Source organism: Antechinus flavipes, chromosome 5, assembly GCF_016432865.1.
Source record: "Antechinus flavipes isolate AdamAnt ecotype Samford, QLD, Australia chromosome 5, AdamAnt_v2, whole genome shotgun sequence".
Classification (NCBI taxonomy): Eukaryota; Metazoa; Chordata; class Mammalia; order Dasyuromorphia; family Dasyuridae; genus Antechinus; species Antechinus flavipes.
Window position 1 is genome coordinate 191,508,984 of NC_067402.1, and position 27,457 is coordinate 191,536,440.

General features: G+C 34.4%; 1 protein-coding gene across 1 annotated transcript; it reads left to right on the plus strand.

Moving 5' to 3' along the window:
- The first annotated feature begins 249 nt into the window (after positions 1–249).
- MANSC1 (MANSC domain containing 1) lies at positions 250–25,079 on the plus strand. The gene is made up of 4 exons (XM_052000103.1): positions 250–972; positions 8,931–9,267; positions 16,688–16,828; positions 22,287–25,079. The coding sequence occupies exons 2-4, from the start codon at positions 9,045–9,047 to the stop codon at positions 23,273–23,275; spliced, it is 1,353 nt and encodes a 450-aa protein (XP_051856063.1). The 5' UTR covers positions 250–972; positions 8,931–9,044; the 3' UTR covers positions 23,276–25,079.
- Positions 25,080–27,457: the final 2,378 nt, after the last annotated feature.

Consider the following 27,457-nt stretch of genomic DNA (forward strand, 5'->3'; position numbering starts at 1 on the left):
AGGAGGGAAGAAGGGAGAGGCAGACTGGGACAGAAACACAATGGCAGAAACACAGATAGAAAGAGACAAAGAGACACCCAGAGACAGAGATTCAGAAATGATAGAAAAACAAATTTAAGTCAATAAAAGTAAAAATTTTTAAACGAAATGATTGGGTTAAATTTCTAAAATCTCTTTCATCTCTAAATCCTATGATTCCATGATTGGGAACAGGCAACAGAAGGGTAGAATTGTAGAATCACAATAAAAATTGAAAGAAAAAATCTCTTTTCATTGATTCCAGATTGGCTGGAAATCGCTGGTACTCAAACCCTCAGCAGGATCTGTGAGGTGGAAGGGACAGAGGAGCGATCACACTTGCGTTCGCGGAAGCCCGAGGCAGAACAAAAGGGAAATCCGGCGGTCGGCTCATTTTCAGAATCCCACCTTTCCTTTTCCCCCCGGATTTGCGGGCGGTGATTAGCGGCCCGCAGCCTCCAGCAGCGAAACGTAAGCCTCAGCCTTGGCTCTAGCCCAGCATCTCCCTCAGTCTTCTCCTGACCCCCAAGGGACTGAAGTGAGGCAAGTGACCTTTGTCCCAAGGTTCTCCAAGAGCTGGGTTCCAGGCTGCAACACCGAGTCCCAGGCTTGGCTTTGGCGCGGATAGGAAAAGGCAAGATTTCGCTCGCAGCGAAGCAGCTCCGGGTTGCAGGGCTAATCTTGCAGCTTTCGCCCTTCCCCCCCTGCAAACTTTGGGCTCCTGTGACGGAAGCAGGAACTTACTAACCGCAGAATCCTTCCAGAGCAATTGCGTAGGATACAGATCCCTCTTTTCCACCACCACCACCCCTGCCTCTGCAGGCAGTCTTCCGCGGGGAACGGTCTTTGGGACTTAGCCACCTTCCTCAGTGATCTTGGGTATTCCTGCAACTTAAATTCTTCCTGCTCCTGCTGCGGGTAGCATCAGGCTTTCCCCGGAATCCTTGGGCAAAGGTAACTGCGCCTCCATTCCTGGCTTTATAAAACCACGGTGCCCTCCCATCCCCAGTGATACCCATTGGGATCTGAAAGCGAAGCAACCCCCTCTCTTTCCCTTTTACCTCTTATCAGATCAGGCACCTGTCATTTTCAGACCTACCTCCATACTCCACTAATTATTTATATTCTTAAGAGTTTTCACGTGGGTCCAAGGAGGATTTGCTACATTTGAGTACGTGAGGGGAGGAGAGGAAGGGGATGATGGTGGTGCATATTTGTTTTGTTTACCCCCTCTAGAAGATACAATTAAGAACTAAGAGTAGAAGCAGTTAAAAGGTTAATTTCTGCTCCATATATTGAAGAACTTTTTTTTTTTTTAATTAAATCTGTCCAAAAGAGACCTGGAAGATAGTGAGTTCCTCATCGCTGGAAGTGTGCTAGCAGAATTTGGGTGATAACTTATTGGGGATTCATAGGGCGGGCTCCTGCTCTAATGTGATTTGTACAAGAAAGTCTCTGCGGCCCCTTCCTACTAGATACTGAGGTTCTGCAAACTATTCCTGCAAGCAATAGTAAGAACAACAGAAGAATAGGAACCAGAGGATTGAAGATTATGAATTGAACAAGACCTCAAATCCAAAATCCACTTTAGGAACTGAGGTCTAGAATGGTTGTGACCTTCATAAGGTCATGCTGGTAGCAGCCCCGTCAATGGGCACTTTTTAAGGCCCTGCAATGTGCCAGGCCCAGTGCTGAGCACTGGGTGTACAAAGAATGGTAAAAGACAGTTCCTGCTTTCAAAGAGCTCCTGTTTAATGAAGGAAGCAACAAGCAAATAACTATATTCAAATAAGACATTTACAGGACAAATTAGAGATAATTAGTGAAAGGAGGACGTGAGAATTAAGGGGCATTGGGAAAGGCTTCTTGTAGAAGGTGGAATTTTAGGTAGGATTTCAAGGTAATGAGGAGGAAGAAAATTCCAGATGCAGGGGACAGCCAGTGAAAGTTGAATGATGTCTAGAGATGGGGTATTTTGTTTGAGGTACAGTAAGAAGGCCAGAGTCATTGGATTGACGAGAAGGGGGAGGCAGGAAAGCAAAATGGTCAGGTTGTAAAGGGCTTGGAATGCAAATTTTATTTTTGATCCTGAAGAAGATAGGGAACCACTAGAATTTATTGAATGGGGAAAGGGTGACATGGTCAGACCTATGTTTTAGGAAGATTAGTTTGACAATGCAGGAGAGAAAAATTGAAGCAGGGAGATCAACCACCAGACTATTGCAATAGTTCAAGTGTGACACATAATATATTAGATTGCTATCTAGGAAAGGGGGAAAAAATCCAAAATATGAAGTTTTGCAAAGGTAGTTGTTGAAAACTATCTTTGCATGTATTTTTTAAAAATTAAAATATTTTTTAAAAAGAAAAAATAGTCTAAGTGTGAGAAATGAGGGTCTGCCTCAGGCTTATGGTTGTGTCAGAGGGCAGAAAAGGAATATAGGTGGCAAAGAAAATAAACCCCACAAACATAAGAGTAAGACTTATAGTATGGCTAAAAAAGAGATATAGTAGACATCTCTAGCCTCTTCTCCCACTACTTTTTCATAGAAGACTTCCATTCTTGCCAGGATGGAAAGCTGGAGATTGGGGACCAAACTCCTCAGAGAGAGGGGGTAACAGACTAGAATTATATCCATTTGCTCCATTAAATATTGTTCACTTAGGGAATATACTCAGGTTCCATCAAACTTCTGATCACTTAGTCATTTCGGGGAAAGATTACATCATACTCTACATCCAAAGATCAATCCTTTTCCTACCTAATAGTATTTCTTTAATGAATACACATGGCAAAGAATCCCATTTTTCCAAATTGTAGACTGGACCCACAGTATAAAAACAGGTTATTAAAGTTTTCCTGTTAACTCAGACCCACATAAATTCAACTAGGTTGACCAAAGATCTTATATAGGAGGTAGGATGTAAGAGAGGACAAGAATTCAGAATGACACCTAGACTTAGCCAACATTTAAATCCAGTATCTCTATATTCCATTCCAGTTTAATTTTCACTTTCTTCCTTTTTCTTAAACCTCACAATGTTATAATTATGGTATCTGCCTTTTTCCCCAGTGAACTTTAAAAGGAGGTATATTAGTGTATTGTCATTTTTAAAAAAAGACTAAATGAGGGTCTGAGGTTAACAGGAAAATTTTAATAACCTTTTTTTTTCTTACCTAGTTTTTAACCTACTCCATCCATATAGAAGCTAATAAGTTATTGTCTGTGAAATGCTTATTAAAAAGATTTTTTTATATACCATGGGTTCTTATACTGTGAGTCCCATCATATATCTCACACCTTCTTCTATTGTGGTATATAATGCATTCTAATAATTCAGTTCTCCAAACATTTATTAAGCAGTTTCCCTACAAGGCCCTGTTTATGATCTAAGGAGAAAGAGACCAAAGGCACAAATATTTATGACCACCAATACCTTTCCTTTGGCTTGAATTTTTATCTGCTAGTAAAAGACAACAATTTTTTGAAGGTAACACATAAAATTAATTCATTCTAAGGTATATATAAGGATCCTTAGATCTGTTCCGAGTTCATCTTCTAATAGAGGTGAAAACAAAGAGGAAGACTATTGAGGAAGATCATTTTAGAGTATCAATTCATCATTCTGTTGCCTAACATTTTTATGACCTTGAATATTTACATAACCTGTCTGGGTTTCAATTTCCTAAGATGGAAAATGGATCTCTAAAGTCCCTTCCCAAGTGAAGTTCTATGATCTGAGTGAGTGTGGGTAGAGGTGGTGGTCATAGAAATCAGAGATTGGAGTTTTTCCCTATCCTCCAAAGCTTTGTTAAGGCCAATTTCTACTTCAGACTTAAATTTGCTAATCCACTGGCTAAAGAGAAATGGAGACAAAATAAAAGATTCAGACCTCTACAGATCCCAGCAAGTCCTGTATTGGGAGATCATGTTCAAGGCTCTTAATGAAAAGGTATAGACTTTTCTTTCTGGACTTCTACCTGAACCTCTTGGAAACAACATATGTGTTCTCATTTTCATTTCTCTAGAGTTATTCCTTCAGGTACTTTCACAGACACAAATGTGAACACACTTGAAATATAATTATCCTTTCTGTATCCCTCCAGGAAACCAGAAGGATTGGCTCTGAGATTATCTCTAGATCAGGCACCTTGGAATTCTCTTTCCCTCCCATTTCCTCCCAAGAGATTAAAATCTCTTAGTGACCATTTTTGGAGCATGAGTCCAGGGATGCTCTGTCTCCCTTTTTGAGCTGGGGCCTCAGCTTAGTGTAAATTGTGTATATTGTAGAAAACTTTTTGTTTGTATATCTTTGTATCTGAAATTTGTACCTAAGTTTTTATAGTTTGTTATTAAAAGTTCTACTGAAAAACAAAAAAAGGTGGTAATGTTTAGGGTAGCATGAGTAAGTTATATGAGAAAAAAATTATCAAAATTAAATTCTTTTTTCCTCATCTCCAAAGTGCCATCATCATCATCATCATCATCTTCATCTATCTAGCATTTATGATGTGCTATGCATTGTGCTAAATGTTTGAATGAAGACCAATATTCAATTCTTCCTCCCTCCCTTCCAGCTAGTGGAAGCAGAAACCAAAAAAAGGGTTTCCAATAGAGTAAATAACATATTTTTTCCAGTGCCTTTCTGCAATATTTTTGTTTAAGTATTAATAAGTTGTAACAATATGTATTATGAGAGGCAGTATAGCAGAATAAATAGAAAGCCAGCTCTGGCAGAAAAGATGTGAGTTGAAGCTCCCCAAATATATAAGAAACTTAACTCACTCTTTTTATTTTTGGCAGGTGGGGTTACTTGTCCAGGGTCACACAGCTAGTTAGTGTTAAGTATCTGAGGCCTTTATTTGAACTTACTTTTCTGACTCCAGGGCTGGTGCTCTATCCATTGAGCCACCTCTCCTTCCCTAATATTTAACCTCTCATTGCCCCAAGGTAATACAAATATAGAAATCATATACAAATTGCCTATCCACAAGGGTGAAAGAAGTTTTCCTACTAGGAGTTCTTATAATTAAAATGTTAAAATACTCAAATATGAGATTTCGTTGATTTGGACCTTTTTCTTCTAATGACATAAATTGAAATTCATTCATACTCATTTATTTCCTTTCCTTATTTTGGTAAACAATTTATTTAATATGTAATTAATTGCTTTTGATTATTCGATAGAAGTTTTTTTCTAAATCCATCTAATTCTGTTTTCCCCTTCTTTGGAAATTTGATTATGGCTTGTCTAATTTCTTTGCCTTAAGTTGAGTTATTTTAATCTTATTATTATATGATTACAAAATAGTTTCTAATGATTTCCATTGTTTTCTTTTCATCTGTTGTGATTTTTTGTTATTTTTAAGCATGGTAACTTGCTTTTCTTTTTCAAAACAAATTAACTAGCAGTTTATAAAGATAACTAGTTTCTTCAAAAAAAATTAGCTTTTAATTTTTCAACATTTTTATTTTCTCAATTACATTTCTTACTGGATTGGAAATTATAGTTTTATATTTAATTGAGTTTCATTTGTTGCTTTTCTAGTTTTTAAAGTTGTATACTTTAAATATGTATACTTATATATAAGTTGTGTATTTTAAATATAATTTTCTCCTTAAGAACTGCTTTGGCTGCATCTCCAAAATTTTTGTGTGTTGAGATTTTCTTTGATGAAATTACCAGTTGTTGCTATGATTTATTTTTTGACCTATCATGTAAGTTTGAATCTTTTCAAGTGCTTTTTATTCATTAAACTTTTTTATTGTATTTTGCTAAGTATTCAATATGTATTCAATATTTTTGTTTTTCTTCATCTGAGGTTTTTATGTCTGAACATAATTTTTATTTTAATATGGCATGTAAAAATATCTGCATGTATATGTGCATGCATGTGCACACACATATACACATAATATTTTGTTTCCCATTCAGCAAGCACCCAGAGAACTATTTATCAAATCTAACTTTTCTGAAATTCTATTCAGTTCCTTAATTTCTTTTATGTTTATCTTTTTGTTAGATTTGCCTAGATTTAAAGGAGACATATTGTGATTCCAAACTATTTTAGTTTTGCTTTCTATTTTTTAGATTTGATTATATTTTGATTATTTTTTATGTTTAAGTATTAATTTGATTACCTTTTTCCTTTAAGTACTTGGATGCTATGCCATTCAGTGTGTATATATGCATGTGCTTATATTATTTCATAATCATGGATTATCATAATGTAGTTTTCCTGCTTATCTTTTTTTATTTTTTAAACCATGGCAGTTTTTATTGCTCCCTTGTCTGAGATACTAATTATCACATCTGCTTTTTAAATTTTGCCTAAGGCATAATAAATTCTATCCCAGTCCCTCATTTTAACTCTGTGTGAATTTTTGTCTTAAGTGTGTGTCTTACTAATAATATCTTGGTGGAGTCTGTTTTCTAATTCATTCTGCTTCCCTCAGTTTTATAGATATATTCATCCTATTCAAGTTCACAGTTATGACTGTTAATTGTGTATTTCCTGCCATAATATTTTTTTACTTTGTTCTTTCTTTGTCTCCCACTCCATTTTTTACAAAGAAGTATCAAAAGAAAAAGGAATGTGATCAACATTAGTAATCTTTAATTGAAGTGGTGGCTCCTACTTCTCTGACCCTCCTTTCTTCCCCTAGTCAAAACCATTATGATTAGTTCTTACACTTTTTCTCATTTTAATCCTCCTTTTGAAGTTGAAGTCTGTTTCCCTGTGACTCTTCCCTCCCCTGCTCCGTACTCTTGCATGGTATGAACAGGCCCTGTCTGGTCCTGTCCCCTCAATAATCTGGCTGTCATTGTTGCTGTCTTATTAAGGTTCTGGATAAGGTGGCTGGGACCAGATCTGGCCTGCTTTTGGAATCTTTTACTTTTTTTTTTTTTCTGCAGCTCAATGCAGATATTTGGCCTAAGCCGTTCTCTGTATCCTTCTTCTTGCATATGCAACTTGTTTTCATCTCATTTAGATCCTTCTATTTCTATTTGGATGTTTATCTCAGGCTTTCTGTAAGGTTCTGACAGAATGCCCAGTAATTGAGCTGGCATTTTCTCCTAATGCATTTCTGCCACCCTGACTCCCTGGGCAGTGACCTGTAGAAGCTGGCTGTGTCTCACCCTGATTCTCCAACTTGCTAGGGCTGAGACCCTGTGGGTTTCAGGCCCCGAATACTAGAGCTCACACTGACTTCCTTCTCTCCTGGAGTAGCCTCAGTATCAGCATGTTCTCACTCAGAATACCTGAAACTCTCTTCTGTCTCTCTCAGCCAACTCCATGTTACCTTCTGGTGAAGTCCTGGATTGGATACAGAAGCTTACATATTTTTCTCTTTAGTTTTCATGATCATCAATACTTTTTAGTGCTCTTTTACTGGAGCTCATGTGGGAGAGCTTGGCTCCACTATGACCTTAAATATCATCAGGTTTAACAAAACTCCCCTCAATATATGTTATATGTTGCAGCCTGTGTCATAGCCACCATTAGTCCTTCCATTGCTCTCTAAGTGATATTAATTTGCAATCCTTAGGACAGTATCGCATTCAGTATTTCATAGCTTCATAGAAAAATTGGTAGAATGTTGATATGGGCCTTAATTTCTTTATTTTTTTACTTAATAGTATTTTTTTCCAATTACATGTAAAGATAATTTTCAGCATTCACTTTTGTAAGATATAAGTTCCAATTTTGTTTCCCTCTCTTCCACCCCTCTTTCCTCCCTATGGATATGACATCATTTATCCATTCACAATCATTTTAAACATATTTCTCTATTAGTCATGCTGTAAAAGAAAAGTCAGAAGAAAAGGGAAAAACTATGAGGAAAAAAGCAAATTAAAGAAAAAAGATATGAAAATAATATGTTTCGTTCTGCACTCAGTCTCCATAGATGTTCTCTCTCTGGATGCAGATGCCATTTTCTATCCCAAGTCTATTGTAATTGTTTTAGATCACCATATTGCTGAGAAGAGCTAAATCTGTCATAGTTGATCATCACACAATCTTGCTGTTACTGTGTACAGTATTTTCCTGGTTCTGCTCACTTCACTTGGTATCAGTTCATGTAAGTCTTTCTAGGCTTTTCTGAAATCAGCCTGCGGTTCATTTCTTATAAATAATGATATTCCATTACATTCATATATCCTAACTTATTCTGACCTTTCCCAACTCATGGGCGTCCTCTCAATGTACAATTCTTTGCTACCACAAAAAGAACTGCATTGTGGTCCTTTCCCACTTTTATGATTTCTTTGGAATACAGTCCCTGTAAGTGGCATTGCTGGATTAAAGAGTATATTAAGTTTCCAATTTCCTGAAGGCGATCCAGCCTCTTCTTCTTTCTCTGGACCCATTTTATGCATTTGCACTACCTGTTCCAAACAGACATGAAACCAGAAAGAGAAGGGTTTTCTGCATCAATAATGTAAAACTCAAATAAAAATAGATTTCTTTCAGTCACATACTAAGACTGAATTAATTTGTGGCATTACAAGTTAACATTATCTTTATTAAACTGTATTTTTAAATTTAGTCTGTTAAAAATTTCCAATTACATTTTAATCTGGTTAAGGGAAGTACTTGGGAGTTTTATAGAGACCTACAGTGTAAGCTGACAGTTTGACCCCTCTGCACTGCAGCAATAAAATCATAGACCCAAACCAAACATAACATTATGTATTGGTGCCAAACAGCTGCTAGATTTTTATGACTAGTTTGTTTCAAATCCCTTCCTCACCATCTAATAATCAAAACAAATAAACTTGCTACTTTTTGTAATGACCACCAATAAATTGAAAATTTTCTCAAGTCTGAATTAAATGGAATTTTTTTTAACTACATTTGCAAAAGAAAGCCCTTTCTGATTAATTGTTTTTGACATTTGTTCCAGAGCTACAGAGTTTGAGAGAATTCCATTGTCTGAACATTGCTTCTGAGGCAATAAGAAAAACAGAGAACTCATCATTTTTGAATTCTGAAAGCTGAACCTTATTTAAAATTATAAATGTCCTTCAGAGTAAAATTGGGCCTGACTTATGCTTTTGTAATGATTTGTGCTTTGATGCCAGTACAATCAATAAGTCTGAGTTGTCCTACTGAGAGCCTAGAAGACGTCATGATTGACATCCAGTCATCTCTTGCTAATGGAATCAGAGGCATTGAGCCCATACATACAGAAACTCAAGAAGATTGCATTAATTTTGGCTGTTTGACCAAAAATATAACAGGTAATAAAGCTTTTCTTGTTTCTTTTTTTTTCTCCTTTGGTTTTTTTTTTCTACCCTATATTTGACATAAATAATTATGGGGGATAACCAAATAACAGATGATACCCCAAAGGTTAGGCAGCTAGTTGGAACTAGAACTGACCTTAGAGTCAAGAAGACTCATTTTCCTGGGATCAAATCTGGCCTCAGATACTTATAATAGTTATGTAACCATGCACAAGTCACTTAATTCTTTTTGCCTTAGTTTCTTCATCTGTAAAATGAGCAAAAGAAGGAAAAGGCAAACCATTCCAATATTTTTGTCAAGAAAACCCAAATGGAGTCACAAAAAGACAGACATGATTGAAAAATTAATTCAGCAACAGCAACAAGGTTGAAAACGAAATTTCTTTACTATCTTAGCTAATCAATTTTAATAGACAGTTTTTAGGATATTCCATTTTGTTATAAAGAAAAAAGTCTGGTGATACAAATGACAATTTGTGAACAGTATCCTCTACTAGAAAAAATATCTTTGAACCTTAAATAAAAATGAACTATGCTTTAAAGAGGTATTTGTTGAAATGCAAAACAAAATCAATAACACTTTTACTACAGCTATATAAAAACAAAGTAAAGTCAAAGATTATGCAACTTCAGAGAAATCTGGAAGGACACAAACACACACACACACACACACACACTCACACAATTTAAAAAAAAACATTCTTCTGTCCCAAACTGTATAATGTCTACAATGTAGACTAGTAATCTTGACACTTTGGGATCTAGAGAAATCCCAAGTTACTTAATTACCAAAGACAGAAAAGATTTGAAAAACTCAGTCTGTTGAAAGTAGGAAACTAGAATATTATCTTGGTTTTGTTTGAAGACTGAAGAGATGTAGAATTATGTGGTAATGTGAGATGAGGTGATAAACCTTATGGGCAGGTATTAAATGTATTTAATATCTTGTTTGTGGAGTGACTAAGAGGGAGGGTGGAGTAATTAGCAGTGACTACCTAAGTGGAAACCCGACTGCCTATAGAACCACCACAAATAATCCATTCAATATACATTTATTAAATGTCTATCATATATGACATTATGCTAGGTAAAAAGCTAAAAAAAATGCAACAATCCCTACTCTCATGGAGTTTATATTTTACTGGTGGGAATACAACTTGTTTTTTTTACAAATAGATACAAGGTAGTGTGAAGAGAAAGGTAAATCTGCATTAATATTGCAGTTAGTTGTTGACCTTCATTCTCTTTTTATTTTATTTATTTTTTATTATAATAACTTTTTATTGACAGAACCCATGTCAGGGTAATTTTTTTAACAACATTATCCCTTGCACTCGTTTCTGTTCTGATTTTTCCCCTCTCTCCCTCCATCCCCTTCCCTAGATGACAAGCAGTCCTATATATTTAAATATGTCGCAGTATATCCTAGATATAATATATGTGCAGAACCAAACAGTTCTCTTGTTGCACAGGGAGAATTGGATTCAGAAGGTAGAAATAACCCAGGAAGAAAAACAAAAATGCAAACAGTTTACATTCATTTCCCAATGTTCTTTCTTTGGGTATAGCTACTTCTATCCATCATTGATCAATTGAAACTGAGTTAGGTCTCTTTGTCAAAGAAGACCTTAATTCTCAAAGAAAACCAAAATGTCGTCAACACATTGGAGTCAATGTATGATGTGTGCAGCTGTGCTTGATCAGACCAATATGAACTTGGAAGGCTGTACCAGAAGTCGGGCACAAATAGTCTACATAACATAAGAGAAGGCTTGCAAAGAGGAGGTAGCATCTGAACTGAGCCTTGAAGGAATCTAGGGATTATAAATGATAGAGAAGAGGTAGAAGAGCATTAAAGACATGGTGGATTGCTTTTATAAAGGCATGGAGAATAGAGATAGAAAATTGAGTCGGGTGTGCAATTTTGGTAGGTCAGTTTGGCTGATGTAGAGGATGTAAGAAGGAAAGCAGTATAAAGATAGAAAATCAGATTGTAGAAGGCCAGGCAGAAGAGTTTGTTTTTATCATAGTGGCAATGGGAACCTTTGTAATAGAGAACTGACAAGGTCAGTGCAAGAGCCACTGGACAAAGTCTTGTTCTCTCCACCTGTTGCTCCATGCTTGTTGGGAGACATTACAACTCAGTCCCACAACCAGAAGAAGCTGGTTTTAGTTGATTTCACATGTTCTTCCAGTTTTTGTGAATGGGGGCAGAGTGAGGGATATATTTAAGTCCCCGGCCAGCACAGGATGCTTTATTGAATAGGAAGTTGAGGAAGAGAAATGAGTTAAGAATGATTTGAAATTATAAGCTTTAGTGCCGTTAGAGCAGCGCTGCTTTTATTTTAACTGAACTGGTTTCTTTTTAAGAGGAAAAGAAGGTTGCCTTTGCTTTTTGATTGATACAGAATTGTTTTAATTACTGTTTTGACTTCTGACTTCCGGTTAAGATGGCGGAGAGGAGGCTCACAGTTGCATAAGCTCCGCGCTTTCTCTCACTATCCACTTCATTACAAGCCTCTGAATCAATGCTTGACTGAAAAAAACCCACAAATAGTTACCAAGAGAAGCCATCCTTGAGATCCGCCAAGAAAGGTCTGTCTTTACTGGAGGGCTGGGGCGGTTTTAGATCGGGCGCAGGCTGAGGGCAGCGGCAGTGAGAGCACGGGAGCAGAGCTGAGAGGGGGTGGGGAGTGATCGTAGCCGTCTCTGCGGGGAGAGCTTCGCTACAGGTTTGGAACCTGCAGCAAGTCAACAGCCCAGCAGAGAAGCTAAAAACACCGGGGCTGAAGAATACAACCGCAAACAGCTGGACTCTCTCAGGACCTGGCCCCCCCCCTTCCCCCCCCTCAGTGACTCAGCACGCTTTGGGATCTCAGAGCGCAGGCGCAGCACAGTCCTGCTAGTGCCTCACTGCTGCCACCTGCAGTCTGTAGAGGAAGCTCGATAACACACCCAGCCCCCCCCCCCCCCAAAGAAAGACTCCAGTTTTTTCTGTTTTTCTTTGGTAGTTTATCTCTGATTAATAGACAGAATGAGCAAGAAGCTGAAGAGGACTTTAACCCTTGACAGCTTCTATACAGATAGAGAGCAGACTCTAAATCCTGAGGAGACTAAAAACAGGCAGTCCCCAGGTGATTCCCCAAAGGAGGAAATCATCTGTTCCTCAGCACAGATGAACCTCATAGAAGTGATTAAAAAGGCTCTCACAAGGGAGCTAGAAGAAAAATGGGAAAAGAGCCTGGAGAAGTCAGTTAAAGAGAGAGTGGATAAAGAAGTAAAATCCTTGAAAAATAGGATTAGTGAACTGGAAACAGAAAACAGCTCTCTAAAAAACAAAATTGGCGAAATGGAAAAAAATTCCACAGAACAAAAGAACTCAATTGGACAATTAGAGAAAGATTTTAAAAAAGTGAGTGAAGAGAATACTTCACTGAAAATCAGAATTGAACAAGTGGAATTGAATGACTCGAGGAGACAAGAAGAATCAGTCAAGCAAATCCAAAAAAATCAAACAATGGAGAAAAATGTGAAATACCTTCTGGGGAAGACAACAGACCTGGAAAACAGATCCAGGAGAGACAATCTGAGAATCATTGGACTCCCAGAAAAACATGATGAAAAAAAGAGCCTGGACACTGTCTTCCAGGAAATCATCAAAGAGAACTGCCCAGGAGTCATAGGAACAGAGGAAAAAATAAACATTGAAAGGATTCATCGATCACCCACTGAAAGGGATCCTAAAATCAAAACACCAAGGAATATAGTGGCCAAATGCCAGAACCCTCAGGTGAAAGAAAAAATATTGCAAGCGGCTAGAAAAACCCAATTCAAGTATCAAGGAGCCACAATAAGGATCACCCAGGATCTGGCAGCATCCACATTAAAAGATCGAAGGGCCTGGAATATGATATTCCGAAAGGCTAAGGAACTTGGTATGCAACCAAAAATAACTTACCCAGCAAGAATGAGCATCTTTTTCCAGGGAAGAAGATGGACATTCAACGAAGTAAGTGAATTTCATCTATTTCTGATGAAAAAACCAGAACTTAACAAAAAGTTTGATCTACAAATATAGAACTCAAGAGAAATCTAAAAAGGTAAAGATTAATCTTGGGAACTATATTTTGACTATATAGATGTATAAAGAATACATGTATACCTTGTTCTAGAAATTGATGTGGAAAGGACATTGTACCAGAAAAAGGGTAAAGTGGGGGTAGTACATCTCATGAAGAGGCATAGGAAACCTATTATATCTGAGAGAAAGAATGGAGGGGGATGAATATAGTGGGTATCTTACTGCCTTCAGAATTGGCTTTAAGTGAAAAATCTTAAGACATATTCAATCTATGGTGAAACTTCTCCCATCTCATTGAAAAGTGAGAAGGGAAAAGTGGAAAGGGAAGGAATAAGCTAAGCGGAAGGGAATACGGGAACTGGGAGGGAAAGGGGTAAGAGAGGGGGAGGAACTCTAAGGCGGGGGGAGGGACACTAAAAAGGGAGGGCTGTGAGAAGCAAGGGGTGCTCACAAGCTTATTACTTGGAAGGGGGGGAAAGGGGAAAGAAGGAGGAAAGCATAAACCGGGGTTAACAAGATGGCAAGTAATACAGAATTGGTCATTCTAACCATAAACGTGAACGGGGTAAACTCCCCCATAAAGAGGAAGCGGTTAGCAGAATGGATTAAAAGCCAGAATCCTACAATATGTTGTTTACAGGAAACACACCTGAAGCGGGGAGATACATGCAGGTTAAAGGTAAAAGGTTGGAGCAAAATCTACTATGCTTCAGGTGAAGTCAAAAAAGCAGGGGTAGCCATCCTGATCTCAGATCAAGCTAAAGCAAAAATTGACCTAATTAAAAGAGATAAGGAAGGACACTATATCTTGCTAAAGGGTAGCATGGATAATGAAGCACTATCTATATTAAACATATATGCACCAAGTGGGGTAGCATCTAAATTCTTAAAAGAGAAACTAAGAGAGCTGCAAGAAGAAATAGACAGTAAAACTATAATAGTGGGAGATCTTAACCTTGCACTCTCAGAATTAGATAAATCAAACCAGAAAATAAATAAGAAAGAAGTCAAAGAGGTAAACAGAATACTAGAAAAGCTAGATATGATAGATCTCTGGAGAAAATGTAATGGAGACAGAAGGGAATACACTTTCTTTTCAGCAGTTCATGGAACCTATACAAAAATTGACCATATATTAGGACATAAAAACCTCAAACTCAAATGTAGTAAGGCAGAAATAGTAAATGCATCCTTTTCAGACCACGATGCAATGAAAATTACATTCAACAAAAAAGCAGGGGGAAGTAGACCAAAAAATAATTGGAAACTAAATAATCTCATACTAAAGAATGATTGGGTAAAACAGCAAATCATAGACATAATTAATAACTTCACCCAAGAAAACGATAATAATGAGACATCATACCAAAATGTATGGGATGCAGCCAAAGCGGTAATAAGGGGAAATTTCATATCTCTAGAGGCCTATTTGTATAAAATAGAGAAAGAGAAGGTCAATGAATTGGGTTTGCAATTAAAAATGCTAGAAAAGGAACAAATTAAAAACCCCCAGTCAAACACTAAACTTGAAATTCTAAAAGTAAAAGGTGAGATCAATAAAATTGAAAGTAAAAAAACTATTGAATTGATTAATAAAACTAAGAGTTGGTTCTATGAAAAAACCAACAAAATAGACAAACCCTTAGTAAATCTGACTGTTTTGACTTCTTAGTTCCCTGAATTATAAAAACTTTAGCCCATGGATGATCAGAGCTCTAGCGGTTTTAATAGAATTCTCACTGATTACCATATGAGGATGTCTTCTTGAATAAGTTTTGCTATGGTGAACATGGAGGTGAAATAGAGTAGTATTTTATCTAAATTTAATTAGGGAATCATGTCCAAATTATACTGTGAATTCCTTAAGAGTAAGGATTTTCTGGTTTTCCTATTCCCCAGCACTAAATATTGTGATTAACACATGGTGAATGATTAACAAATGCTTTTTTCATTCATTCAGTAATCATTCAAAGGCAACAAGAAGCATTATTTTATGAGAAACTTGGTCATTTTGCTTTTCAATTCTCATGATAAACCTAAGTAAAAGTATTATCATGGAGATAATGTCCCTCAAAAAGGTGTTACAAAGGACATGGAGATAGAGAAATAACTGTAAACTACACCAAATTTGGTTTCTGGGAAAAAAAAAGCACATCTATCTAACTTCAGTATTCTGGTGATTCTATATGGTTTCAAATCATGGGGTATTATAACTCTTGAGATGTATAGGACAATGGAAGGGCATATAGTGGGTGTTAAGATTGCTTATTATTATTCTATTAAATTAAATTATTTTTTATTAAATACAATGTTGCCACTTATATATTGAAAGGAAGAAGTGTATAAATTATATAATTTCATTCAAGGTATATATGATTGGAAAAGGAGTTTGACTAATCATTTAGTGACTATGGAAGCTATCAGATGTACAGTGTAAAAGTTGCAGTAAAGTACTTTTAAAGAAGGTTTCTAATACTTTGTGTGGATCTTCTGTAGAACATTTATAAGATGCCATTAACAGGAGATTCCAGATTTCTGCCCTGTGAAATGAAATGGGTTTTTATTATCTGTTCTTCAGAATCATCACTAGTTGATTCTTAATCATTCAGTCTGGTTTCCATTTATAGCCAAATTCATTTTTACATTATTATAGTCATTGTGTATATTCTTTTTTTGATTCTACATATTTCAATTTATATCAGTTCTTGCCAATCTTCCCATCTTACTGCCATATACAAGACTGTTCAGGCACATGCCACGAAACACTTTGTTTCTAGTTTTTTGCTACTGCAAGTGAATAAAATATATTAACCTAATGGTATAGCATAAATCAATTAAGATGGATCAGTATGAGAAGCATAAACAAATATAGAAATACCATTAAGAACTAGTCCAGAGGAAAAATATGCCATAAAAACAGAGTACGCACAAATTACAGCCATATAAAAGGACTAAGTGATTGAGAGTGAATAGATAAGCAAAGCTGATATAGACTTAGAGGAAATCACTGATGCTTTTATGGGTGATTTTGTGAGTTGAAATTAATTATTCAAATCTAAGTAGCTGCAAATTTATTTAGCTTTACTGGGACTTAGTTCTAAATTTATAATCAATAATAAATGATTATTAAAATAATTAAATAAATAAAATAATATTTTATTTTTATAAAAAGAAAAGAAATGATTTAACTGTTTTGGTTGTGAACAAAAACAATAATTTGAGAATATAAAATATATGTGCTTCTTCCTGCTCAGTCTGCCAAAGTAACACATAAGAAATTGCATGTGTTTACTGACTTAAGTAAAATATTTAATTTGAAATATTTCATTGTAGGGAACAAAGAGTGTAACTTGATCATCTTTGATGGCCGAAAGACAACAAAACAACCAAATTGCTACTTGTTTTATTGCCCCAGTAAAGAAGCTTGTCCATTGAAATCATCAAAGGGAATTATGACTTATAGGATACTGAAAGGTAATATAACTTAAAAAAAATAAATAAACTGTTCGTGCCTGTTATTTATTTACTATTTATTTTTATTTTTTTCCATATTTTGATAATGTGATGTTTCAATCTCCAACTTAATGAATTTAACTATCATATTGCTTGAGTCTTATGAAATGAAAAGTTGTATATATTTATTGTTTATTTTTTCCTTTTCTTTTAATGGCATAGCTCAGAATATTCACATGTATTGCTATAAGCAATAATTCTGATTTGTCTTCTTATATTATCTTATTGTTCTTGATGTTTTCTGGGTATATTGAAAAATATTTTAATCTCTTATGTCTGTTTTGAATATTATAACTAGTCAATAAAATATATTAATTTATTTAATCATTAAAGAAAATTATTATAATTCCATGAAACAACCCCATTTTTAATCATACATAAGAGTTTTGGCTTTGGGATTTTCAACTTTCTCTTTCTCATTTGGGTTAAATTCTTTTTAACATATTTTAGTATGCTTTATATTTTGTATCAATAAAAATACTTAATTTGAACCCAAATTCAAATTTGTTTATTTCTATTACAATTAGAAAAAATTATTTCACTTATTATACATAACATATATATATGTATATATATATATATATATAATGGTACACATATAAAATATTAATTATATATTTTAAAATCTCAGAGCATTTTATTATTTTGTTAAGAACTTATTTGGAACTCTTCATTTACAACTTTGGAAAATCTCTCTAAGCTGTAGATTTTTGTTGGTAAATTCTTCTAAGTCCTGTTTTTCTATGAAATATATTATTTTATTTTCAAACATGATGCTTGCAGGCTATGTGTTTTAGGAATTAAGTTTTATTTTCTAATCTGATTTATATATTTTTGGTTGAAGAGTCATAGGTTTTTGCGAGTTTGGGAAAGTCCATTATTACCCTAATTTTTAAAATACAATTTTTTTCTTTTCTTAAGTAAAGGCTTCCCCCCCCCCCATTTCTTTGTAATTCTGAAATTTAGCAATTATATTATCTTAGTTAAGATTATTCCTTGGCAGGAGACACATATTCTAATTGCAGTGTTGTTTGATCTTCTTTATCTGGAAAACTTTCTCTAATTAATAAAAGCCAGTATTTCTATAGCTCCCTATTTTCAATTAAATTTTAAAATTTTCATTTCCAAATTCTCTCCTGTCCTTTTCTCCTTCTTTCACTTAACGAGAAGGCAAGAAGTACAATATTAATTGTGCATATAAAATCATGTGAAACATTTCTCTATTAGTCATGTTCAAGGAGAAGAAAAAAGAAAAAGAAAAAAATGTGGTTCAATGTTTACTGAATTCATTGGTTCTCTATCTGAAAATGGATAATATCATGAGTCCTTTGGAATTATGATGGATCATTGTATTGGTCAGAGTTACTAAGGTTTTTTGCAATTGATTAACTTTATAATATGTCTTCCTTTGAAAACAAATAATTGACCAATTATCTGTTAGGGAATGTATAGCTTTTTAAAATGTGTAATGCACTTTACATACATTACCTCATTTGATCCTTACAATAACCCTGAGAAGTAGATGCTATTATTGTTCCTATTTTATAAAAGAGGAAAATGAAGCAGACAGGTTAAGTGACTTGCCCAAGGTTACTACACACAGCTAGTAAATGTCTGAGACTACATTTGAACTCAGATCTTCTTGACTCTAGGTTCACTATGCTATCTACTGTGCCACCTAACTGCCCATTAGTTAATTAATATAATGTCTAGTTACTTTTTCTTTGTTATTATATTTTGAGAGTCCAACTAATCTGATATCTGTATTTTCTCTATTTCCAAATCGATTACTCTATCCTCCATATCCATAATTGATTTTCAGTATTATTTCATCTAAGCTGGTTCAATTTTTGATACCTATTACTTTTATTTTTCACTTACATTGAGGTTTTTAGTTCTCTTTAGTTAGTTCTCTTTCTCTTTTAGTCACTTTACAATTCCCTTTATTGTTTTTGTAGTGTTTCTTTTATTGAATTAGAGACCTCTTTTTATTTATTCTATACATTTGTGAAACAATTTATTGAATCATTTAGTATTTCTTCCATCCCTCCATTGAAGGTTCAATATGCATTACTCAAGAAATTTTATCTCTAGGATCTTTTATTTTATAGAATTTATTTGTTGTGTAAGTTTTAAAATGTATTATTAAATCTTTCTGTTCACAGAGGAGAGTAGTAGAAGGGGTAGAAGAAGGGTAAAGCCCTTGTTAAATATGATATTGAAGAGCAATATGCCTTGTGGTGGGGAACAGGAAATCCTTTCATCATTAATTGGGGAGGTGGAAGGGAGGGAGGGAGGAGTGATTTCTTATGCTTTACAGTAGCATGGGAAAACCAGAGCAGGAAATCTGTCTTCTCCTTATTTTCAGACAGACAGGGAATCCTTTTAGTATTAGGAAAGGAAAGGAATTCTTTTCTTTTTATGGAGTGGCAAAAGAATAGGAATAGGAATTCTTCAAACTGGAGTATAAATGAGGAGGTAGCAGAAGATAGTGAAGATAGGGACCTCAGCGTTAAGGGTTTATGGTTAAATTTGGAAGGGAGTAAGGTCATAAATTTAGAATTAGAATTAGGGACATTATTTTAAGAGGTATTTAGGTTAAAGTTAGGGGTAGGAATTATGGATAATGTTAGAGTTAGCTTTATTCTTTGGGGAATTAGCGCTAGGTTAGAATTAGATTTATTAAAAGACTTAAAGAAAGGTGTTAATGGAAATAAAGATTAAGGGGCTAATTCTCTCTTCAGGATCTGTGGCCGACATTTACATGACAATTTCTGGCATATTGGCTTTGCTTTTGTTGAGCTAGTGTTATGGATAGAATGAGAATGGCCTTCGTAACTCATAATCTTTTCCCCCAAAACAAGTGGAAAGATGGGAGGCAATGAATCAGTCTGCTTGGTTCAGGAAAAGTGGTAGCATACTTGAACCTTGCAGCACAGTATAAATCTAAGAAACTATCATCAGGAGACTAAGAGGCACAGTGAATAGTCTATGGGATTTGCAGTCAGACCTGAATTCAAATCCAAATCCAGTTACTTAATAACTGTATAAATCTGGACAAGTCAATTGCTCTCTTTCTCAGTTTTCCCAACTATAAAATGGATATAAAAATAACATCATCTTCTCAGAATTGTTTTGATTACAAAATTTGATAACATTTTAAAGTATTTTATAAGCCTTATAAATCTTAACAGCATTATATAAATGCCAGACATTATTATATTTCTCTTTCTCTACATAATTTTTACCTTCCCCCCCCATATTTTTCTCTCTCTTTCCTTCTCTATTTTTGCCTCTATTCATCCTTTCCTTTTTCTTTTCCCCACTGTAGAATGGGGATGTAGTTAATTGTTTTTTCTATTCCACGTATAGGATTTTGGTATAGCTGACTCCCTTATCTTCTTACTATTCAAATATGTTGCAGGAATTTTTGTCAGGTTACTCTTTTTTGTGTTTCTTTAAAATATGTATTCAAGATATTAAATTATGTAAAGATTTCCACAAACTACCAGGAGGTCATTATACACAGCAACAAGACTATACGATGATCAATTTTGATGGACATGGGTCTCTTCAACAATGAGATGATTCCTCTAAGTTCCAGTAATCTTGTGATGAAGAGAGCCATTTACATCCAGAGAGAAAACTGTGGGAACTGAGTATAGTTCACACCATAGCATTCTCACTCTTTCTGTCATTTGCTTGCATTTTGTTTTTTTCCTCAGGGTTTTTTTTCCTTCTTGATCTGATTTTTCTTGTGTAGCAAGATAACTGTATAAATATGTGTATATATATATATACATATATATATATATATATATATATATATATATATATATATATATTGGATTTAACATATATTTTTTAACATATTTGGCATATCTTGGACTAACTGCCATCTGGGAGAAAGAGTTGGGAGGGCGGGGAAGGAGGAAAAATTTGGAGCAGAAGGTTTTTCAAGGGTCAGTGTTGAAAATTTGCCCAAGCTTATGTTTTGTAAATAAAAAGCTTTAATTAAAAAAAAGAAAAAAAACATAGAGAAATAATAAGAAAAAAAGATTTCCACAAAATCCAGAAAAATGGACAATAAAAAATCCTATTAGAAATCATAGAAGAGAATTTTCTCACATAAGGTTTTTGAATGATATTTCATTTTCCCTTTCCAAGAATATGTACATGTACACATATGCCTCTTCCTTGATTGGAAACTCCTTAATGAAAACATTTTTGGAATTCTGTATTTTGAAGAATAGAATAATTAGAATTATTTCATATCCTTCACACACATTTAGATACATTTGATGTTTAATTTTAAAAAATCAATCACAGTACTACATAGGCATGCTTTGAGTTGTCTAATATCAAATTAAAAAAAAAAACCTAGAAGCTTCTATTTAATGGTGAATATTTATTAGATAATGTCTTTCTTTTGGGCAAAGTCATTTGGGGTTAAGTGACTTGTCCAGGGTCACACAGTGAGTGTTAAGTGTCTGAGACCACATTTGAATTCTCCTGATTCTAGGGCCAGTACTTTATTCACTATGCTATCTAGCTACCCCAATTACTGTCTTAAATATGACATTTTTGTAACCTGCAATTTTACCATCTCCAAATTAATCTCTGCATTTCTTCTCTTCTCTCCCCAACCAAAAACTGATAGAAAATTGCCCCTTTTTTTGCCTTTTTTTTACACAGTAAAAGAAAATAAATGAAGTCAGGATTGTATTATATAGCTTTTGAGGTCCTTTCTAATTCTGTGATTTAACAGGAATTGTTTTGCTTTCTTTTTGCATTTCTAGCACTTAGTACAGTGCCTGGCATATAGTAATCATGTAACAAATGTTTGTTGATTGACTGACTTGGTGAAGGCATTGTGCAAACAGTTATTTGTATGTATAAGCTCTTTGCAAATCAGCTATAAAAAATTGGGGAAATAGTATCCTTGATTCAACAAAAGGGAACCATGCTATTTCACTATTCATATCTTATTTAGGATTGATTACTCCTCTTCACTTTATAGCCCATCCATATCTACCAAACAAATATTCAATGGCTTTTTGTAAACTTCACTTTGATGGAAAAAAAACCCTCAAGAAGTTGAGTCAGAACTAAGGTGCCTGTAAACTTTAAAGATTCCTGAAATTTATTAGTGGATTTTAATTATGTATTGTGTCAGTAATTCTTCCTGTTGACATTAGTGAAAAATTTCCCCCACTCTTTCTTTCTTCTAGGATCTTGACTACTCAGGTTAGCTCTATAGCACGGGAAGGCACGACCACACTATTCCTCATTTCCATGAAATCTCATTTTCATTTTCCTTCTGTGAATGCTTCTGTTTCATAGATTGATATATGATAACTTGTGAAATCTCTTTAGCAAAACAATTCAAAATATTCTTTTATTTTCTGTATACTTTCAGATTTTTCTCCTTTGCATAAAGCTGATTTACCACATCCAGATACAACCCCAAACAGTTATAACTTGACTGAAAAATCTTCACAAGTAGTCATGGACCCTGTACAGCTAACAGATCATTTGAACTATATTAATATTTCGTCAAAAGGTACAGTTTCTCAGAAGCTCGAATTGCAAGATAACTTGTCGAAAGCAGTAAATAAGAGTGATGAACTGAATTCACAACTTCCTGTATACAAAAATAAAGATCATCTTCAAAACTCAGAGCTTTCCTCTAAACAAAAAGTAGCTAATGTATTGTCTGAAAATGTAATTGCATTTCTGCCTAAGGAAGCTACATCATCTCAATCCATTGTCCCTACTACTCCAGTACCTACTGCTTTGCAATCTACTGTCCCTCCTCTGGTGCTTTCTACAATTTCCAAGCATTTAGTTGTTCCTTTAAAAGTTACCACTGAGCCTCTTCCGACAGTATTCACTCCTCCTCAACTTGTTTCTATTACTACTGCTACTACTCCACAGCCCTTCACTCCCACATTTTCTACAGTTATTACAACTGCTACAAACCAGCCTCCCATAAGGACAAAAATGGCTTCAACCACAATGCCCAGTATAACTACAAGCATGAAAGTCACCCTAGAAACAAAACAATTTAAAGAAATCATCAATTACTCAATTTCTAACAATGATGATGTTAAGTACTCTTCAACCTTTCCATCATCAAATATTGATTCCTTTGCTGAAAATAAAATTAATCCCCATGAAAATGGGAAAATGGGAAATGAATTAAACACCCCCCGGCTTGATAATGTTTCAAGAAATAGATTCCATCTTCAGTTTGAAAAGTGGACACTCATAGGCATATTGTTCTGTGGACTGTTGTTTTTAGTAATAGGTCTCATACTGTTGGGCAAAAAGCTTTCAGAATCTCTTCAAAGAAAAAAGTATTCTAGACTAGATTATTTGATCAATGGAATTTATGTTGATATTTAAAAAGAAAGGGAAGTACCTTTGATTCTTGGTTAAGCAACTAGAAAATTCAAATTATTACTTTTCTGTTAGCTTTAAGAAGATTATATTTTAGAGACTAACCCTTGCAAGTACCATTAAAAGGAAAGGGACAGATACTGGACCACTAATTGACCCCAGAAATTTGACTAAATTAATGAGTATATAAAAGAGCTACTAAAATATCACAGAACAATTAATAAATTGAAAAAAAACTAAATTATAGTAGAAAAACTGTTGTGATTTTGGGATCCTAATTAAATGATATTTCTGATTTCAGATAAGATCAACTTTGTCATGAAAATTCTTTGAATATAATTATGGGTTTTTGTATTAGGTTTTTAAACATCATGTAAAAATTTGAACATTATACCACTTATATTTGTTTTTATTTAGGAATTGAATAAATATGTTGACCCTGATAAGTATATCATTATATTTTTATAATTATTCCTATTAGGCAAGTTATTGATTGATTAACATTTTCATTATGTTTTAATGACAAATATACCTAATTGTACTTTGTAATATATTCTTAAGTGGTCAGTTTGTAGGTTAGCTCAGCTTCATTCCTTGCCCAAAGAGCTTTGGGGGCCATTTTAATTTTTGGTAGGTAGCCAATGGGCTACATAAGTTACTTCTATCCTATTTGAATGTATTGTTTCATTGGGGAAATAAAAGGTTTTCCATATTTGTATATGGTCTAAAAAAACACTCATTCACTTGGATGTTTATGAATTTTTAATGTAAATTTCACCAGTTGTCATAAAATAATAGATTTAAATCTGAAAGTGACTTTACAAATTTGATCCAAACCCCTAAATTTATAAGTGAGAAAATAGTAGGCCTAGAAAAGTTAATTGAATTGTCCAAAGTAATATATCCAGTCAGTGGTAGAGCGGGAATTCAAACAGAGATCTGACTCCAAATCCATTTCTCCTTCAGCTATACGAAGGGGCCTCTCAATTTAAACTTGTGGAAAACTGTCTGTCAACAGTTAATTGTGTGATGTTGGAGATGTGACTTCATTTCTCTGGGTCTCATTTGTAGGCTGAAGCAGTTGGCCTATACTAGAGATTTCCAGTCCAAGATGGGTGATCTTAAATTCACATCATTTAGCTCTGTATTCAGAGGAAATTTGATCAACAAATCTTTGCTTAGAAAAACAAAGATGTAGATAGAAGGAGTTAAAATTCATTATTGAAATAAACTTGAAGCAAATATGCAATTTAAATTTGAGACTGTCAGAGTAGACAAACTTTCAAATTCCTTTCTAGCTCTTCTACATTAGAAATAATGATCAGGGCTTAAAATCTGATTTTAATTTTGTTGTCAGGTTTTGATTCTTAAGGATACAATAGTGTGTATATTGTAATTTATATAAAATGCTTTATCAAGAAAATTTTGCCTTGTATTTTAGCTAATTGTCTTGCCTATTTTTAAAAATCTGTAAATACATTTTTAAACTTTCAACTATGAACACTAGAGGACAGTAGTATAATAAGTATAATTAAGAGCACAAGAAGGAAATCATTCAAATGTAATCTCTTCTTTTTCTTCTCTATATGGAGCTCACAGAGCCTATTAGAAGGGAAAGCTTGTTTATACAGCTAGGACCCAATTAGTGTGAATAATGAATCCCATGAAGTGGTCACATTATTTACATTTATGCTGTATTTCAAACAAAGTTTTCAGATTATTTTTCAACTTAATGGATTGATACAAATATTTGCTGGCTTTTTGTAACCTTAAAACAATTTCATGAAATAAAAAGTTGAATAAGAACCAAGATGTGTTGAATTTTGGTCTTTTCTGTGATTTGTGTGTGGATTTGAAGAGTGTATTAAGTGCAAATAAATCCTGCTGCTGACATGAATGAAAAATTTCTTCACTGTTTCTTGCAATATCCTGGCCACCCTGATTAGTTCTGTGCCATTGAGAGAAAGGGCAACTGAGTACCTGTTATGATTTTCTCTGCTTGGAATCACAACTGTGGAGGTGGAGATAACATTCTTTGCTATTCCTTAAGGCAGGAGTTCTATGAATAGATTCCAGAGGGTTTATGAACTAGATGTGGAGAAAATACTTCTTTATTCAATACGGTTGTTTTTCATTGTAATTCTCTGTGGTTAGAGTGCAGGGTCTAGAATTGGAAAGACCAGAGTTCAAATTCTACTTTAGACATTTATTAGCTATAGTATGTTTGGTCAAGTCATTTAGCCTCTATTTTCCTCAGTTTCCTCAATTGTAAAATAAAGATACAAATAGCTTCTACTTCTTAGTGTCATTGTAAGGATCAAATGTTTATAAAGCATCTAGCTTTATTTATAGCACTTTATTTATAAAGCCTGACACATAGTAAGTGCTATGATATTATGATTGTTAAAAATTATTCTGAGGAGTCTGTAGATTTCACCAAACTGTTTAAGGGATTTAACTTAAAAATCCCTTAATGTTAAAATGTTAAAAAATGTTAAGAACCCCTGACTTGGACACTGGTGAAACAGGGAGTTGTTTGTTTCTCTAAAGGCAATGTGACTATATTCTATTTGATTTTAAGTAATATCATGAAAACAACAAAAATGAACTTGAGAAACAGTGGGGTCACAAAGGATCAAACATGACTGAATGATGACAACAATAATAAAAATTTTAGAGAATTGTAACTCTTACATAAATTAAAAAAACGTCTCTCCAGTTCTTGTCTGTGCCAGAGAACATTTTGCAACACACACAGTGGAAAGGATATTGGCTTTGAAGTCAGAAGGGCTTGGGTTCAATTCCTTACTTTGCTATTTATTAGCTATGGAGACTATTGTTCAATTGTTTCATTTTTTTGTGTTAATTTGCTTGTATATAAAATGAGAGACTTCTGGGATTTTCTTTATCTTCCCAACATTCTCTCTAAAACAGGAACAGAAAAACTAAAAATAAAATACTAACAGATCTTTCTAAAACAGAAAACAAAATAGGATTCTGTTAATGTCTCTTGCGGAAAGTTTAGGGTAAGCCAAATCTAAGAGTTTTTTCCGAAATAACTCCAGGTGGGCTCAAAAAATGAGTCAGTGAGAATCAATCTTCCCTCCTCTTTATGGAGAAGGGGTAGGAGATGGGAATGTCACTCTCTTCTGGGACCAAGCCAGGCCCATTTGAGGTGAAAGTTGAAGGCCTCTGTGAGAAAGATAATAAAAAGAAAACCAAAAGCAGCAGCAATGTAATTTACAAATTATGGGGAGAATCAGAATATTGGAAAAGTTAGTACAAATAAAAGTATTCATATTGCCAAGAACCAACAAAAGAGTGCTTCTAAATCAGGGCAACTGAAATTTAATTATAGTTGTTAGGAGACACTCCATCTTCCAACTCTAGGCATTTGCAATGGTTGTCCCACATGTCCATTATTCTGTCCCTTTTCGTTTCTGAGTCATGGCTTTCTTCAAGTTTTAGCTTAAAAACCCTCCTTCTACAGGGAGCACTTCCTGATCCCCTTAATGTTTGTACCTTTCTTCTGTGGATTATCTCTAATTTATATTGTATATATCTCACATATACATAGCTTTTTTGTACATTTTCTTCTCCATTTGACTGTGATCTCCCTGAGAAAAAAATGCTTTTTGCTTTTCTCTGTATTCCTAATTCTTAGCCCAATGTCTAGCATGTAGTATATGCTTACCAAATATTTAATAGTTAACTGGTAACTAGCTGACGTGATTGACAAATATTCTAGAGTTCCATAAAAGGAATATGAAATCTTATTTTGATTAGCAACTAGAGGAAATAAACATGTGGGGGAAGGGTAAAGGGTAACAAGAAGAACAACTTGATTGTGAAATAAAGTGTCTTTAACAAGAACTAATAAAAATGTATTTTCTTAACCAAAATAGGTGTAAACTGAGAAGGGAGAGGGAAAAAACTGCCTGTGTATATGTATTGAAGCTAGATTTCACAGAGAATAGCTGTAGTGTCAGAACAATAGTAATAGAGCTGCCCCAAAACTGACAAGAGTTATATGCTAAGAAAAGAGCTAGCAAAAAAATCCATAATTTTAGGTTTCTATGCATAGATGCACAAAATATAGGTAAAAAGAAAGATAAACTTAAAAGCCCAATGCTAAGAGGTAAATTTTGACCTCACAGGTGCTAGTGAGACTTGAAGGGGTAGGAAGCA